The sequence below is a fragment of the Triturus cristatus genome, chromosome 10 (genome assembly GCF_964204655.1).
Source record: "Triturus cristatus chromosome 10, aTriCri1.1, whole genome shotgun sequence".
NCBI classification, from domain to species: Eukaryota; Metazoa; Chordata; class Amphibia; order Caudata; family Salamandridae; genus Triturus; species Triturus cristatus.
Window position 1 is genome coordinate 837402885 of NC_140593.1, and position 14184 is coordinate 837417068.

At 45.3% G+C, this 14184-nt stretch overlaps 1 protein-coding gene across 2 annotated transcripts in view; it reads left to right on the forward strand.

The window, feature by feature from the left end:
- Positions 1 to 14184, forward strand: part of ADCY9 (adenylate cyclase 9) — a 482409-nt gene that overhangs the window by 274157 nt on the left and 194068 nt on the right. For both annotated transcript variants that reach the window (XM_085628464.1, XM_085628463.1), the window contains exon 3: positions 3630 to 3820. In XM_085628464.1, the coding sequence (XP_085484590.1) occupies positions 3630 to 3820 (191 nt within the window). The remainder of the gene's footprint in view (positions 1 to 3629; positions 3821 to 14184) is intronic.

The window sequence follows — 14184 nt, forward strand, 5'->3', positions numbered from 1 at the left end:
AAAACCCCCAACCACGACCAAACCCCTACCCCACCCGCTCCAACCCCCCAATCAGGTTGTGCAATGACCTCCCAGGTCCCCCTCCCAACTACGACAACTGTAACTACAGTCCCTAGATGTGAACAATGAATGGGAATCATCTCTTGAGGTACGCAGGTTGGCCACCCACAAGCCCTGTACTCATGACAGGGCGATCGAGCGCGGGCCTAGTGTACCAGCTCAAGGACCCTCCCCCCCCAATCCCGCAGTCCTGCTCAGCTCCCTTCCAGCATCTGAATTTGGTACTCCAGGGAATTAAACATTCTCTATGGCCCAGCACAGCGCGGACAGGCAATACCCAGCGACTTAACAAGAAGCATACAGGAGCAGTCATTCAACATCACTTAGCCTGTCCCGCTGGTCCGGGTCATCTGCAGGTGCCTGAGACTTTTGGTCCTTTAACAGTTGTTTGTCATATTTCAGAGCCGCCTTCGCATCAACAAAGAAGGACGGTTTACCGGGACCTTGGACCCGGAGTTTAGCAGGGTAGATGAGGGAGTATTTGGTGCCCGCCTGTTGAAAAAGTTTCTTCGCCGGCAAAAATCCCCTTCGAGCGGCCTGAACCTGCATCGTATAGTCCGGATATAGTGCAATGCGGTTGCCCTTATATTGCACGTCTGACATGTCTCTTGCCATTCGTAAGATCACGTCCCGGTCCCTATAATTTAAGATTCGTGCAATAATAGGCCGGGGCGGTGCGCCTGGTTTAGGCCTGGGCCCCAATGATCTGTGAGCCCTCTCGACCAGGAACATCGAAGTCAAACCCGACCCAAACAGATCCTTACACATTTGTTCAACAAAGAGCTCCATGTTGGTTATGTCCGTCGTTTCCGCCACACCCGTGATGCGGACGTTGTTGCGCCTCGAGCGCGCTTCCAAATCCTCATTTTTCTGTTGTATGAGTGTCAGGATCTTATCCATGCCCCGCAGTTGGCCGGCAAGGCCGGTCTGATTTTCCTCCGTGTCGGCCACACGTGCTTCGAGCGATTCCACTCTCCCCTCTTGCTTGTCCATGCGAGACGTGATACCGTCCATGCGGGCCGCCAGCGCATCCATTTTGCCATCAATGCCATGTAAACTTGTTTTCAGTTCCTGAAACATGGCTTTAATGTCCACATCCTGAGCACCACTCCGGTCTGCTCGAGAAGACTCAGCCTCACGGAGGTCTGGGTCTGGGTCCGGCGGCTTCTGCTTGGACTTGTCGAAGGTGATTTTCGGCTGCCGCGTGTCCGGTTTGCCCATGGCCGCTCACCGGACGCTACCCGGCGCCCGTAGTATGTGTGGGCGGCCGAGCCGCGAACTCCTCACACTGCACCAGTCAATCGCCAACCACCAGCGTCTCGTCAAGGGCAGCAGGGCGGTTAGGCCTCGTTGGTAGGTAAGAGGGCTGGGTCCCCAGTGGCGGGACACGCACCGGGCACAGAGAAACGGACCAGGCGGGGAGAGTCACAGCGCAGGCCGTCGGAGCAGGCCAACCCTAGTACAGCCGTTCACTGTCCGCATCCCAGGTCAACGCCCCAACATCCCTGCAGTATGGTCGGGGCATGTACGGCAGCCGACCACGGAACCTTCGACCATAGAACTACGGCTTCAGGGAAAATGGCCGCCACTGCAATCATCCGGTCGGGCCCGTCACTGTTCACCGGCATGCAATCCAGGGGCAGGCGAGGGAAAGGAACAGATCAGAGTCTCAGACCATGAGGTTCGGCAACACGTGCTCCCAGAGCAGGGCCCAGCAGCGCCCGCCGATCGCAAGCATCAAGACCTTTTCGCGCCGTCCCCGGTAGCCAGCGAGCTCCCAGAGCGCCGCAGTGCGTTCGGGCCTCTCCCCTAGACGCACCTCCAGTCCACGCTCGGTGTCCCTCTCAGCTTCACTGTTTCAGCCAAAGGGGGTGAACATCCGGCGGGGCGCGCGTCTCCTGGGGCGATCGAACAGCCTCTGCCTCACCCCTCGAACAGGTTTCGGGCCCTCCACACGCAAGGCCCCGGCTCTCGCGATTGTTGTAGGCCTCCGCGTCTCCGTGCTTCCCGCGGGCCGCTCTCCGCCCACGCGTCTCCGACGGGGTCAGAACAGCCAAAGCACAGGGCGGACACCCTGGACTACCGTCTCGGGCGGGGAGGTCCGAGCTCGCACCCCAGTTCAGCAAATAATTGAAGGATTTCTGTGCTTGATCGGCGGAGCTGCGGTTTCAGGCAGCCATTCCGCTCGGCAGCCAAGCCACGCCCCCTTCATCCACCTGACTTAAATGTTGGATTCCCCTACCTATTGCAAAGATAGATCTGAGTTTACAGCTGTAGCTCTGCCTTTCGCATAGTGTCACCACTGTAGTTCCCTAAGCTCCATCACAGATCAGTGGAGATTGTTGTGGTTTTACCGCATTAAACCTATGTGCATGTAAAATCTCATCTGAAGCACCTGGCTACCTCTGTGGCTGGGGTTCTTGCTCTGTAATTCCCAAAAATATTGAGGTATAATGGGACAGGAGTAATACTCACGTGAGCAGGCATATGCTCTTCAACAATGGGTGATGTGTGCCACTGTACTTTATCTGAATTTAAGGTACTATGATTTGCAAGGAGGTCACAGTGCCAATAAGAGCTATATTGCATAGTTATGAATTGTGAATGCCTTTGTGATTGATGGAGACGGCTATTGCATACCTTAATGAAGGTGTTCCATCCAGCCTGGAGTCTTTTTTGATTGGCTCTTACCGACATCAAAGAACAAGAGGGAAGGTTGTGTGCAGTTGACAGAGATCATAAGCACCTGGATGAGTGCAACAGCTAAAGCCAAGACATGCTTCCTAATCAGTCTTTGGTCTCTTCAATATAACCTAATACCACGTGTTCCTGGTAATCGGGGTTTTCCTCAAAGAAAGGTGCTATTCTCTAGTGTATTACCCAGTACTTTAAAAAACAAAAAAAAACAACAAAAAAAAGTTCCACAGACCCAAGGCTTTTTGGTAGGTGCTCCTCCCCAGTGCTTCTCAATGTCAGAGTTACCAAATACCAAGGTTGCCTAGTTTGGATTTCTCCTCTAGCCTCCCTTCTGCCACCCGCACAACCTTTATTTTTATGTCGCCAGTGCAGGTTCATTTTTGTCCCTGCTTTCTCCCTTTGTCGCTGTTTTTCTATTTTCTGCTTTCTCCTTTGTCTCTTTTCTTCGTTCTCTCCTTTGCTATGGATCAAAGTCAGTTGATGAAAATTAGGCCTGTTCCTCACAAATGAGCGCTTTCCACATGCACACTCCTGCATACATATGCACCGATATTACCACTCCGGTAAGTAGTGCAGGCCAATGAACTAAAATTAAACATCATTATAATTAAATGTGTAGAGCTTGCAATGCTGTAGCTTCTAATGTACCACCAGTTGTTTCGCTTCCTCCTCAGACAGCAGACCTACCAAGTGCCCTGCCAAGCCTTGCATTTACAGATGGAAAATTGCATTCCAAATGTAAATGAATGTGAACCAAACAACTTGCTACTGTATGGGGCTGTACTTTCTGTCTGCATTGATTTCCTTAGCGCAGTGGATAGAAGAAACATCTGTGACATGTTCTTCTAAGTAATCTTTTCTTCTCCCGCCAGGCTTGAAGACCTACTTGATATCTGGTCGGCGGACAAAAGAATGCAGTTGCAGCTGCTCTCAGACTATGCTTCCCATACTTGACTCTGGGGACAACTCAAGCTCATCGTCTGCTCCAAAGGCGCAAGGGGTGTCGCCGCCTGAAAATACTGCTGACTCTGCACAAACAACAAATCACCAGGAGAAGCCCAAGGTGAGTTGTGCAAAAACAATTTACAGTGAGATCGGATGGATCAGTGTTGTTCATTGGGTTAAGCTTTTTCGGTAGTAATGTCTGCTTGTGGATTCCCATCAGCAAGACTATATTACTTAACCAGTATTTATATCCTGCATGTTGTCATTGGTATAGCCTTGCACTTTGGTTGGCAGTCTGGAATGTATGTTTCGGTGTAGCTCTGTCATTTTGTGCAGACTGTTTTTAATGCACAGAAACTTTTATCTACTGTGATTTAATTATTTGTGTAATGACCACAACGTTGTACAAGGTGTCTGTAGTTATTGTAAGCCACTGAACCAATCCATAGATAGTTAAAAATCCTATCTGCTTAGTATATACATATATACATTAATTTAGTGGAGACCTTGTTTTAAGAAACGTTTTTGTGTACACTTGTTTTAAGAAAATGTTTTTATGTGTACTTATAGGTATATGAACCATAATTAATCCAACAATGACACATGAACAAGTTGTATTATTTACAGTGTTCTATGTGATCACGCGGTGCCGGTAAGTGACAACAACAAACCTAAGGAAAAGGCCCTTATTGTGTTCGGTGAGAACGGAGATAGATCAAAGGATGGGCAGCAAATTAATATAGTTAGGAAGTATTTGGAGCTGATAGACATTCATTGAACGACTAAAAAAAATTCACAAAACTCCTCGCTGGTAATCATAATTTCAAAAACAGTCTTTTCAGTTATTTTTTTTGCCATCCTTTTAGTCAGAATCAGAATCAGAAACAGCTTTATTCGATTTTAAAAACAAAACCATAAAAGCATATAACATTTCATTCCTGGCAAGAAAACAGCAAGCTTTAAAAGTCAAAATATTACCATTTAAAAATAATCTAATTCATGGAGATCCTAAATCTTAAAATAGTTTTAAGGAACATTGACACAGAGGAAATAATAAATTCATCATCTAACATTTGCAATCTGACCAGCGTCACTCTACATTGTCTCAGCCCTAGCTTTCTTAGGACGGGTCGAAGAATACTTTTTCTGGGTTCTGAATAGTATTTACAGAAAAGAATACAATGAAGGGAGGATTGCACAGAAACCTGATCACAGGGACAAGGAATAAGTTCCTTTAGCCAGCAATTCTTCTCAGGGAAGGTAACTAATCTAAAAAAGATATCTGCCCTGAAGCGAGACAATAACATTCGGGAATAGCAACTAGGGACTAGGTTCAGATAAGGTTGAATGCCTTGATTTTTAATAAGTAAATGGTTGGCCATAACAGAGCTCTTGCATTTCTCTAACAACCAGTGTTTCTCTGTTAGATAATGCATGCAAATTTGCTTGAGCTTCTTTCTTGAGATGCCCATCATGCTATCCGGAGAGTCGAAAAATTCGGAATGACCCATCTCCACAAAGAAATTTCTTAAGTAGTTAAGCCATGGAATTTTCGAGACTCCATCAAGACCTAGACAATCCTTGATTAAATCCCTGTTCAGGCCTGTCTCAATTCCAGACCAGACTTTATGCCACAACAAAATTGGCTCTAGTTTAATAAGGTCCGCGATGTATGGTACGCCCAACTCTTGGTGACAAACATAAGAGGAGGTAGACCCAGGCACTGCCAATAAGTAACGTAGAAAAACATTCTGGCAGGTCTGGATGCTTGGGGTATTCACTATCCCCCAGATTCCTGCGCCATATAATGCTATGGATACGCATTTAGACCTATAAATGTCAAGCAAGACTGGTACTGGCCGGCCTCCTACCTTATTGGAAAAGTGTTTAACAGCCCCTATTGCTCGCGAAAATGCTAGTTTTCGTGATTCACCTGCTGCTGCCCAAGTTCCTTTTTTTTCAAAGTAATACCTAAATACGAAAAAGTATTTACAGTCTCGATTTTTGTGTTAGATAAGAATATATTACAGTTAAGGTTCTTCTTTTTTGTGCAGCTCATGTTAAAAGTTTTGCTTATGTTAATCTTTAGGCCTCTGCTACCCATGTACTCTGAAAAATTACTGAGTGATCTCTGAAGGCCGATTTGGGTCCGGGCCATTATTACAGCATCGTCTGCATATAAAAGAATGGGGATGTAGGAGTTGCCAATTTTTGGGTAATCTTGCTTATCTTCCAGGAGGTGAGACGCGACTGAGTTGATATATAAATTAAACAAAAAAGGAGCTAAAATACAGCCTTGTCTCACGCCCTTTCCAATAGGGAATTTGGAGGTGCATTCCCCCTTGTCCCCGAAACGTACCCTAGCGCCTGCCTCCCGATATAATTCTCTGATAAATATTAGGAGGTTTGAGTCCACTCCCATATCCTGCATAGTTAGCCAAAGTTTGTTATGATTAATGCAGTCGAAAGCCGAGCTTAAGTCGACAAATGTAAGAAATAAGTTCTCATTTTTGGCCTCGACGTATTTGGCAACTAGGAGTGCTAGGTTCAATCCTTGCTCTACTGTTCCCAAACCTTCCCTAAAACCATATTGAAACTGAGAGAGGATACCTGTATCATCGGCCCATGATTGTAGTTTATTTAGTATGACTCTCCCCGCGATCTTCATGAGAGAATCAAGTAAGGAGATCGGTCTGTAGCATTTAGGTGTATTACGATCGCCTTTCTTGAAAATAGGAACCACGATGGCTTCCTGCCAGGTCAGTGGGAAACCCACTTTAGTAAAGCTGTTAAGAACATTAGTTAAAAGTGGAGCCCATAGCTCGTTATTAGCCTTAATAATGTCCACGGGTATTCCATCCGGACCCGGTGCCTTTCCCGCTGGGCTCTTGTTGATAGCTGTCAGAAGTTCCTCCATTGAAAAATCAACATTAATTGGAAAGTGAGCTACATCCTGGGTTCCTAGATTTAACCCCCTTTCTATCTCTACCTGGAGGTCTTCTGTGTAAAGCTCCCGGAAATAACTCACCCATGTCTCTTCCGAAATAGCTGTTTCAATGGTGACTGTTACATCATTAGTAAAAAAAGGAGCATTCACCGCTTTCCAGAAGGCAATGTTATTTTTAGAATGGCAAGCTTCCCGAAGAGTAGACCAAGCTTCCTGTTTAATTTGTTTCTTCCTTTTTTTGACTGCCTGTTGGTAGGCAATTCTAGCGGATCTGACTTCGACCATTATCCTAGGGTCTCTTTTTAGTTGGGCCATTAAATGAGCATGGGTCTTGCTACACTCTCTGTCAAACCATCTCTTAATTTGATTCATCCCAGGATGCAAAGGTTTCGTAAGTAACTTTCTGATTTCCTCTGAAATTTTAAGAAAAGCATCGCTGACTTTAGAAGGTTCAACATTCTCTGCGAGGCAGGTATTGAATTCCACTTCTTTGGAACAAATTAAATTATCAAAGAAGGCCACTGGTTCCACTTTGTCCCATTTTAGGGTATAACCATTCTTCTTAGCGAGTTCCAGTCTAAAATCATATAGATTCTGGACCGTAGAAGCAGTGTTGTTTTTCCCCCTCGGTATGACAAGGGACATACTAAGTGGTAGGTGGTCACTCATTGCTACCTCGCGAGTTTCGAACGCAAGGATGTAATGAAAATATCGTTTAGATATTAGCATAAAGTCAATGGTTGATTTACAGCCCCGTCCAATGAATGTAGGATTAAACGGGACTGAAGGAGAACATAGTTCGTTTACGAAGCCCAGGTCCAGTGAGAAAAGTGTGTCATTTAGGTGGTTTCCCAGAGTAGTATGGGAGAAATGTGTCGGAGAAGCACCGTCCATCTCTCCCAGGCCACATATATCTTGGTCACTAAATGGACAGAGGAAGTGGTTAAAGTCACCAGTCCAAATCACACAGATATCAGAGGGTTCTTTTTCATCTAATTTTTTGAGGGTCTCATTTAGTTCTTTAAAGGTCGAGGCCCATAGTTCTTTCTGAATGTTGTTGTAAAAGTTTATCAAGTTTATATGTTGCTTACCCCCCATGTTATATGCAAAATGTGATAAAAAACAGAATCAGAAAAGAAAGAAATCTTAGTTTCTTTTAAACAATTAGAGACATAAGTACATAAACCCCCTTTATTTCTCCCTCTTGAGGTATGTATTGCCGGCGTGTGGTAGGTGCGGTATCCATTCATATGGATGGGATCAACCGACCAACATTCCTGGAGGCAAATAATCGAAAACTGTTTTATAAAAGAGATACAGTTTGGATCACCTAACCTGGAAGACAGCCCTGCCACGTTCCAAGAAAGGAATGTGAGGGCATGACCTATGTCGCCCTCTGGCGGCATAGGCACGGTAGAAGTTGCACAGGAAACCACACTTGCAGAGATTCCATTACTTAGCGATGTAAGGTGATCTGTTATCCCTTCACCCACGGTATTAAAAAGAATGGTTTCAGGTTTCTCCACTGGGAAAGTTGGCAATTGTGCGGGCCGTAAGTTAGACGATGAAATTGACACGTCGCCAACTGTGATTACCTCTGCAAGTTCGGGTGCGTAAAGATTTGGGGGTAGTCAATCGACCATGTCTAGGCAATTATACCTATTTGACCTTGGGAAAGTCTCCAGCCAGCCTTGATCAATTAGGGCCGGCCTGCCTCTTTCAAGGTTAATATTTGTGTTGCCCCTCCCTACCTGCTCCCAAATACTGTTGTTTACTTGGTAGGGATAAAAATAGTTAAGGGGTAGTGGGGTGATGTTTGAGTTGGACCGAAAGGGTTTTGCCTGCTGGATGTATTTTGCGGACTGCATGTCCTTAAAATTAACAACTATGCAATCCCCCGGTATATCTTTACTCCTTTTCTACCCAGCCAGCTAACTCTCCGAACAAACAGAATTTTGGTATGGATATAGGGAGGGAGTGGTCGGTTGGTATTGAGCCAATGCATCGTTTTATTCTTCAGCTCAAAGTATGTCTCAGGGGATTTTCCTTCCAAACCAGGTACCCCCGTCAGTATAATGACATAAGGTGAGGATTCTGCTGGAAGGTCTAAGATGGGTAACTTAAGGCCATCACCATGGGTGGAATCGGGTCTATTTTCTGTCATGTTTGTGTCCTGTGCGATAACATTTTTAGCTTTTACATTGGCATCAGTAGATTTCTGCAGGGGTTTTACTCCTACGTGTGAGTTTTTGATACCGCTAGTACTTGGAGAGTTTTCTGCACAAACTGTGTCTTCACAATTATCCCGGGATAATCCCGGGTGCCGATTCAAAGAGGGCAAGGACAAAGAGGGAAGACTTTTCTCTTTAGGATCACTTGCAGGGTTGGCACGAAGAGGATGAGAATGTTCACGAAGCTCGCTAATCAAAGCTGTCTTCAAAGATTGATTGAATTCAAGATTAGTAGAGACGGTCTGTTCTAAGTTATTAAGACGCTCCTCAATCTTGATAAGTCTGTCCAAGATCGGGCGGGTTGTATGTTCAAAGACTTCCCTAATTTTAAAGTAAAAACCATCATCCAGTTGCCTGGTTGGATCTAAAGTAACTTCGATCAAGAAATGGTCAACGGCACCCAGAATATTATTAGGTGCAGGCTTCGTGCTATTGGATTTGGTCGATCTAGGTTGACTCCCCTTTTTTACTCGCGGGGCAGCTTTGTGTTTAGGTTTGGTTCCTAAATTTGGGGCTGAGGAGGGAGGAAGGGAAATAGGCTCAGAGGTTGCGTGTATTTGTGCGCGGGTGGATACGCCTTCTGATTGGTTAGTAGCAACATCGGTCAAGGTAATTAAAGGCCTGGTTGTGCTTCTAGCATCTTTACCCCTCTTTCTTTCCAAGGTTAAATCCGTACTGATATCAGCACTTTCGGCCTCACTAATCATACAATCAGTTATAGTAGGTTTTGTTTCCCCCGGGTGTAACAGATAAAACAATTTTCTCTAGGGATGAACGTTTGGTTGTAAGAGGATCTAGAGAGAGACGGCGCTCAGTAAGATCTATTTCTCGTTCTAGTAAATTAGCAGCTCTTACAATAAAATTATCCAGTGTTCCTGCCATGGTTAAACCAGGTACGGTACTTTTGACCCTGGACATTCCTCCTACCGATATCAGTATAAATACCTCAATCGATTATGGTACCACAATACCAGGGGGGAGTGGCCCAGCCCAGTGTCTCCAGTCCCGCTAGCACGTGCAGACAGGGGACTAGTCTCGAAGAAAAATCCGGAAGGAGGCGTGGCCAGGAAGAGCAACCAGGTGTGCTGGGTGAGGATGACAGAAGGCACCCTGGTCCTCGCAGTCCCGGAGTTCAATGCCCCCACAGTAGTCCCAGACAGAATATGGCGCAAACTATGAAAATCAAGGTAAGTCCCACTTAGCGTCTCTGGCCCACAATAGACCTATCTCCAGGCCGTAATAGTCCACAAGGAGTAGACTAGAATTTTCTAACAGACAGTTACTAATCGAAAGGCAAGACTAGGTGAATCCGATATCATACAATGGGGGGGCAATGCGCAAATCAATAGCAACGCAGGTGGGTGCTGGCAACACTTACAGTTCTATAGATGTCAGAGGGTATGCCCAGCCCGGCCTCCTCCGGTCCTTGACGGGCAAGGACGGGCCCGCCCTTGGCCCGGGCTTCACCCGGGCGCCGCCCGCGCGCGTCCCGCGCTGCGGGGCACCGGTGATGCAGATAAGGGGCCCAGGCGCCGCCTGATGACGCAAACGGCGTGCGCCTGGGTCGGAGCTTTCTGGGAAGTGAAGTTCCTGCTCCCCCGTTTGCCGTTTCCCTCACGGCGATGCAAATTTAGGCGGCGGCCGGCTTAAGGGCTTTACAGCTGATGAGGTGAGTTTTATTCCTGCTACAGCCGTTCCCCTCACGGTGCGAGTGGTGTGAATCCTCAGTCCAGGAGCGTCCTTTTAGTCTATTGCTGTTCTCACTGATCACATTAAGGGGCTTTTTCCCTCTAGTTTGTTGTTCTCACTCGCCTGTATTGTGTGATCACCTATCAACATTATATAGCCCCTCCTTCATAGATCGAAGAGTAGTTCCTCTGGTCCTTGTAGTGATTTAATTATTTTTCAGTGGGTATGATAGCTGTTGCACCCCAGATTAGGCCACCATATGCAGTGTTTATCAAACTGATTAGACCAATATGTACCTTTACAAGGTTCTGCATAGTTTAGTGTGATTCATGTCTATTATACGTGTGCACATCGTTGTGGTGTTTGTGTGGTAAGAGTCGGAACCCTTGACCATTTGGTTTTGCTTACTTTGAAGTTGACAGTTGTCCAGGACTTTAAAGTGGGTGGTGTTAATGGCTGGTAGAGTTGTCTCGTGTACTCTGTGTGCTATGTTGTAGTCTAACTGCCACAGTATGTGCAATGTACTCAGTGCTCTTAGTAATAATGCCAACCATCCCGATTCCACATGAGCAGTGTTCGCGCTATGATGGTTCAGTTGTTCCTTTTGAAAAGTGTAAGCATTGTGTTGTTTTTAGTCCTGTTCGAGAGTGACATGTTGCCTTTTGCTTGGCTTTAGTACTGTCTTGGTTTAGCGAATGTGTTGTATTATGTTTGGTGCTGCGAATGCGGAGGTGAAGGTTTAGTGCTGTATCTTGTTCATTTCAGATTATTATGTTAATACTCTGTAGGTGTTGTCTTAAGTACTGATGGATAACAACATGTTACCATATATATAGCCCATGTTGGTTTTTGGAGTGTATGGTGTTAGGATGTTTAATGATGATTGAGTTACATGTGTTCAACCTAATGAGTCTTGTGTTTCGGTTGCATTTATTGCTGATGGGCTGCAACATTTTGGCATCTAGCACTGTGTCTCATTTCTGCTGATTGTGTTGTATGCGTTGAGGTATTCTGTTTGTGTGTGACATTGCAAAACATGTTGCCATCTTTTTTGTTTTGTTGCTGTATCTGCCCATGATGCTTGGGTATGGGTTCGATGGTGTGTCATTTCGTCATGATCCATTGTTGGTGTTGGGACATTCTTGTTTGTGGTTTTGTTGGAGAGACAATTGTTTCAGCCTGTTTGGCTGGTAGCTATAAGCCTCACATATAAAGTGTGTTCTGTTGTTTTTGCCAGTGTTGGGTGCTGAGGATTAGGGCTTGGGACTTAAATTGCATTAAAGTTTAGTCAGTTTATCCTTCATTGGCCCTGATACAAGAAAGAAAGAATGAAAGGTAGATCAATGAGAACTTCTGGTTTTAACCACTGAAACGAATTACCAAACAAGATAACGGGTATATCCAACAAGCATTGGCAAAGACCCAATGTATTAGCTAGTCGAGCTCGCGTAAAATGTTAATTATTTTATTTTTATTGCAAGAGTGAGCACCAGAAATTAAGTGGAACTGCAAAAGAAAACGCCTTGTCTCTAAAAAGGGTGGGCATACAAATTTTAAGTTACAAAAAAATTAACAATCAAGTATAATTTTAATAGAATAGCTTGTGTGCTTCCTAGCCTTAATGCACTTCATAGGAAAATGAATTCTTATTATAGACAACATCCATCTCAAAATCTTTGCTACTGGAATTGCATAGCTGAGTGCACAGAATTCTTCATTCCCTTGTTCAGTCCCACCCATCTCAGTGTCCCCCTTTGTGCTTTGAAGCAGCGTTTGTGTGGCATAATTGCGTCACTAGCTGACAACGCAACTCAAAGGAGTGCCCTGGACACAATCAAACAATTCAGGACTTAAATACAAGGCTATCAGGGTCTTTTTTTTTTATCAAAGGTCCCCCATCAGTAGAGAATCTACAATAAAGTATTATTTCTGATAGAGACTTCTAGCTGCGGATTCCTCACCTTTTGAAGCAGGCATCAGACTGGATCCAGAACCTTTTCAGCAGTAGTGCTGTGTGACAGAAGGTGGAGCCTTGTGACTCCTCACTGACGCCATTCCGCTCTGGTGTCAGGACCTATATAGGTGCCACTCCTGCGCGCTGACATCAGTTCCTTTCTTTCCGAGTCACTAGATGCCAGTCCGAAGTGCCCTTCCTCGTCCTGTTATTTTTTTGCTCTCTTGACCTGCAAGTTCTTGCTTTGAGCACAATTAAAGGATATCTTTTGGCATTATTACGGTTGCCTGATCAGCCCTCATTGTGTAAGTCACCCATTGTGTTACAATTTACAAAAGGGCTTCATCATGTTTCTCACTTCTACCTTTTGGGAGGCCAATATGTGATCCTAATCTGGTCCTGACTTATCAAAAATGCAAACAGTTTGAGCCGCTTCACTGCTGTCCCTTACGGCTCCTCACCATCAAGTTGGTGTTCTTCATCTGCATCACCTCGACACAGCGAGTGAGTGAGCTGTAGGCTCTTGGTGGTAATCTACACTACACTGCCTTCACAGACAAAGTGGTTCTACAGACTCTGGCATCCTTCGTGCTGAAAATCGGGAAGCCATTCCACATCGGACAAACCATCACCCTGTCGTTGTTTTTGCCCACTCGGTCCTGCAGGACTTTCTGGTATGAGCCCTCTTACAGACCCACGTGCAAATAAGTACTGCTTTGGTAGCTATTTTAAAGATGAGGAATCTGCAGCTAGAGTGTCTCCATAAGAAGAACAAGTTATTTGCCTTCGGTAACGCTCTTTCTGGTAGAGACTTTGTGTAACCGCAGGTACCTCACTGACCCTCCCATTGTTCCTTCTCTGTGACTGGACTCTGTCCATTAATAAGATCCCAAGTCTAGGAATCTGCATACTGTCTGCCAATTTCTTTTTGAGCTCTGGGAACACGGACAGCCTTGAAAGCAACTGACATCAGCGTGCAGAGTGGCCCCATATAGCCCCGCACGTCATTTCCGGAGCAGAATGGCGTTAGTGCAGAGCCGCAAGTTTCAAGGCGAAGCTATGGTTTGAACTCGAGTTTCCATTGTGCTCCGATAGCCAATCAAGATCTTCTCCTTATCCACGAAATGTGTGCTGCATCCAACACCAGATTCTTCTTGGACGGTTCAGCTTCGAGTTTTCTGCGCCATTGGACTGACCTTGGTCTATGTTACTCCTTGACGGTAGGAAATAATCTACATTTTTGTGTCTAAAAAGAAAACCCATGCTGCAGAGACTTGTGCCAGGCAAGTTTATTACTCATCTTGCAATCTTCAGTTAAGAAGTATAGAATATCTCCTCGTAGATGCAGGGTTTAGGTGAAATGGTTAAAAGGAAGAGAAAACCCCAGAATACAAGGCAAAAAGCAAGATAAGCCGTGAATGTGATACCTTTAGTACATAAAAATCTTACCAGAATTAATCTTTCTTCATTTTCGTGATGGGCACAATTAGAAAATTATAGACAACCATTATTCTATTTTAAAAAGGAGGATAAGAACATTCCGGGGCGCAGTCAGAATGATCTTTGAGGTGTGAGGGTGTGATGCAAGGGAGAGACAGTGAGTGGTGCTCAGAAGTGCTGGAGTGTTTTACTGTGATGCTTACTCACCATTTACTTCAGAG